This window comes from Gavialis gangeticus, unplaced genomic scaffold (genome assembly GCF_001723915.1).
Source record: "Gavialis gangeticus isolate Ggan-Ray unplaced genomic scaffold, GavGan_comp1, whole genome shotgun sequence".
Lineage (NCBI taxonomy): Eukaryota > Metazoa > Chordata > Crocodylia > Gavialidae > Gavialis > Gavialis gangeticus.
In genome coordinates, this window is record NW_017728994.1 from 45,596,158 (window position 1) to 45,600,187 (window position 4,030).

The following is a 4,030-nucleotide window of genomic DNA, read 5'->3' on the forward strand; positions in this document are numbered from 1 at the left end:
CCTGTATATTACCTTGTTCACCCACTGTAGGAGCCTAAGGTGCTCCTGTGCACCCAGCGGCAAGGCATTGTCTCCCTCAATCCCCTTGTCTCTGTCCTGTCCCCAAATGTGGGGTTTAAACTCAGTTCATTTGCTGTTTTTGCTGGAGGATCTGCTGCCCCTGTCCTCCTCGCTGTCTTCTGATCTGCTTATCCTCGTTGCTGTCCGTTTCCCCTGTGCCACAGGGAGCAGAAAGTGGGGGGAGCGGCAACCAGCCCAGCCCAGGGGCCTGGGACCCCCATGGCAGAGCACGGGCATCAGCAGTTCCCAGCCTTGGGGTTGCAACCCCTTTTGGGCTTGCCTCAATTAAAAAGGGGTTTCAAAGCCACTGAACGATGATGATGAAAATCAAAGAAGTGGAAGTGGGTTCCTGAGCAAGCTGGCAGCAGTGCAGTGTGCAAGGGGTGCACACTTGCAGCAGCTCGGCAGCGTGGAGAGCAGCTCAGTCTATGGGCAGGCAGGGGAGCAGATTGAGACCCCAGCGTGGGAGTGGGGCAGGTGCGAGGGGTCCTGGGCTGTGTTAGGGGAGCAGGATGGAGCTGTGGGCAGCAGGCTGTGACCCAGACAGCATGGTGGCACATGCCCCCCCGCCATCTGTGTGCCATGTTGTGTCCTGTCAACCTGGGCTGGAGGTTGCCCCACTCCTCCCCTCCCCCACCCTGGGGGGGCTTGCCCTTCCCCGCCCCAGGAAGGAGAACTACAGGCCCCAGGCTCCTTTGCGCGGGGGCCTCCAAGGCCGGCGCGCGGGCCGCCTGTTTTCCGTTCGAACCGGCCAATGGGGGCGCCGCTCCTCAGAGCAGAAGGGGTGGGGCGGGGCCCGCTCCAGCCAATGGCGAGGTGGCGCGGCCGGTATGAAATGGCGGCGGGGGCCGAGCAGCAGCGGGGCGTCAGGTAGGCCCCGCGCGGGGACTGCGGCGGCGGCCGTGTTTCGCTCCGTTCTGTTCCGTTGCCCGGGTCGCGTCCTGCAGCTCGCTGCGCTCAGTGGCCAGGAGCGGCGCCCCGCCCCCCCGCCGGGGCCCTCGCTCCGCCTCCTGCCTCCCCGCGCTGACCCCTGCCCTTCATCCTGCCGCCCCGCGCATTCCTGCCGTGCCGCGCCGGGCTCGCACAGCAGGGTCCTTGTCCCCGACACGCGGGCGCATTGTTGGAGCGCGTGGGTGCCTGCCAGCCGCGCCCTCGTCGCAATTACCGTGGGCGATGCCCCCGCCTCTTTACTGCCTGCCCGGCACTGGGACGCCTCGGGAAGGCTGCCACGACGGGGGCAGGGAACCGCTCTCCTCCGCTGGCTGTGCGGGGCTCTCGCGGCCGGCTTGCCTCGCGTCCTCGTGGGGCGGCCGAGGCTGCGCGGAGGTGCCGGGAAGGCTTTGGACTAGGTGACCCTCGAGGTCCCGCGCAGCCCTGCGAGTCTGGGGAGCGGGCGGCCAGGGGCCAGGGCAGTGACCGTGCTGCAGACGTACAGGTCCACCTCGAAGCCTAGCCGGGGGCGATGGCCCTCGGCCGCCCTGCCTGCCCTGTGCCTGGCCACAGCTAGCTGGCTGCTGGAGGCCCCTTCCTCCGTAGCAGAGGCCCTCCCCCTTCTCTGCTCACCAGGGTCTCGGACTCCTCTGGGCTCCGGTAGCACCGAGTTATCCGAGCTCCTCCCTACCCTGGGCTCTTCGACTTCTGCTTCTGGGGACAGCCCCGGTGCCACCTCACGCCTGTACTGGGGCTTCCAGGCACTGTCCCTCCTGTGTGACCTGGGGCAGAGACAGCGGGTGTGTGTCCTGGCTAAGTGGCAGGAGCAGATAGAGCTCCTTATCCTTCTGCTGCCTGCCTGCCACGTGTGAGGGGTACCAGAGCGTGAGCTGTGCTGTGCTAAGGCAGGGTGGTAGCGGCCCAGCTGCGTGGGCTTCGCCTACTGCTGTGTTTCCCAGGCTGGCAGAGCTCACTGGATCCCGGCCTCCCTGGGTGGCAGCTCTTGCCAAGAGCAAGTTGTTGTATTTTCTGGTCTTGGCAGGAGCACGGCATCTCTGCTCCTCAGGTGCACCTCGCTCTAGGAAACGCTTGGCCTGGGTCACCCTGTTGGATCGCTGCAGCTGCACTCTGGGTTTTCCTCATCTGGAAAGCAAACAGAGCAGTGTGATAAGATGCCTATTAAGCAATTGCTGTGGACGTGCTAACGTGTTTGATTTTGGTCCATAAAGCCTTAGCAGACTTGGGGCCCAGCCAAACCACCAGCTCTGTGGCTGATAAGGCAGGTGCGATCGCCTTAGCCAGGAAGATCTCATGGGCCCTGAGCTAACGTCTCTGTTTTGCCAAAGATTCCCTTGTGAGTATTTTGGGCTTTTTGTAGGTCACTGCCTGCTGGAGGCCAGAGCTGACTTCTGGGCTGGCCGGGTGCCCTTTAAGACTGGAGGAGGCCTTTTAGGGAAGAGCCTTAAGCTTCCCTCGTCTGTGTGGCGCTTGTGGCTGTGTAAGGATGCAGTGACTTTGTTGGCCCCTTTAGCTACCTTGCACTGTAGTGTTAAGCCCTGCCCAGCCAAAAAGGCTTGGCCCTGAAGCTGCCAGTCAGCACCACACAGCAGCTGAACGGTGCTGAGCCGCAGCTGTGAGAGCTGAGGAATGAAGGCCACCAGTACCTGGTCGGCAGGTATGTTGTGAGGCAGTGGGGCCTTTGGGGGCACCCCAGGGGCAGTGCATCTCTTCCAGCCCTGCCCCAGCTAGGTGCTCCATAGCAGTTGTGTGTCTTCCCAGTGTGTCCATGCGCCTTGGGATAGCGGCTTTTTCCTCCCCCTGTGGGTTAGACCTCAGGATTGAGTCCCCCATGGAGGACAGCCTGCTGGGATGGACAGACATGGGCTGGGGTTTTCCAAAGGAGGTGGTGACTTCCACTGGCATTGGTACTGGGTTCCTGTGTAGGGGGAAAGAATGTGGGAAGCCACTTAGCCCTTCATAGCATCCGCTGATGTGGGGGTTGCAAACCTGGAGGGTGACAGGAGTAACTGGCCGGGAGACATCCAAGGGCCTGGCAAGCCTTTCGGAAGCGGAGAGGACAAGTCTGAGCTTGCAGCCGAGGGACCGGAGGACAAGAGCAGAGTGAAGCTTTCATGCTTCAGAGTGAGATTAAAGGACAACGAGCTGTCAGGGGCAGCAAGCAAGTGTTCAGGGCAAGATGTCACACGCTACGTAGCAGCAGGACGTGCCGGGCTTGGCTTGCCCTCAGGGCCCTAACCTGCCTGGCGGGGAGAGGGACGGCCTCTGCTGGGCAGCTCCTGCCCCATTCCACGTCCTTCAGGCCCAAGCAACTCCCTGCCCTGCCTCCTCCCCTGCCCCAACCATAGGGGCCTCGGCATTTGCACCCTGCACTTGGGCACGTCTGGGTGACTTGGCCGGAGGCCCCAGAAAGGGTTTTATTTCCAACTCTGGACAATGTCACTGATGGTGCCTGTGGCAGAAAGCCATCTTGGTTTCTCCCAGAAAATCTCTGCCCTGTGACAATGTGATTAAAATCTCTGTGCTGCGACCATTTGATTAGGGTGGGCCCAGCAGAGGAGACCACACCCTCATCCTGTCTCTTTAGGTAACTTGAGCTGGCTGCATTCCTGAGGGAGTGGGGAAACCTGTTCCCTCTGCCTACCTGACTTGCATCACTTACCTGGGTAAGGGGTTTCTACCTGGTGGGTTGGAATCTGCCCGGCATCTAGTGATGTATTTCAAATGGGTTGGCCAACGGCCAACCGGAGCTGGCCTCCACGGGCCCAGGTGTATGAGATCACAGGGGCTATATAAGTTAGGACTGCCCGGAAGGCGGTCTCTTCTGCCATGCGGTGGAGCTGAGGCCTTGGGGGGGAGTTCAGAGAAGCTGCACCATCTAAAAGTAGCTTCTCCCCCAAAAACTCATGAACAAGGAACAGCCGGATGCTAGAAAGGATCTCGCCAGCCTCTGGATGAAGCGTGTGAGTAAGCTACTCGAGATCTGATAGATATCTAGCTGGCAGTAACTCAGATGCGTGAT

The 4,030-nt window shown here is 61.3% G+C and overlaps 1 protein-coding gene across 1 annotated transcript in view; it reads left to right on the top strand.

The window, feature by feature from the left end:
• Window positions 1-863: 863 nt before the first annotated feature.
• ARHGAP19 (Rho GTPase activating protein 19) overlaps window positions 864-4,030 on the top strand; it is a 32,395-nt gene continuing 29,228 nt past the window's right edge. The window contains exon 1 of the mRNA XM_019502686.1: window positions 864-930. Coding sequence (XP_019358231.1) covers window positions 869-930 — 62 coding nt within the window. The 5' untranslated portion in view covers window positions 864-868. The remainder of the gene's footprint in view (window positions 931-4,030) is intronic.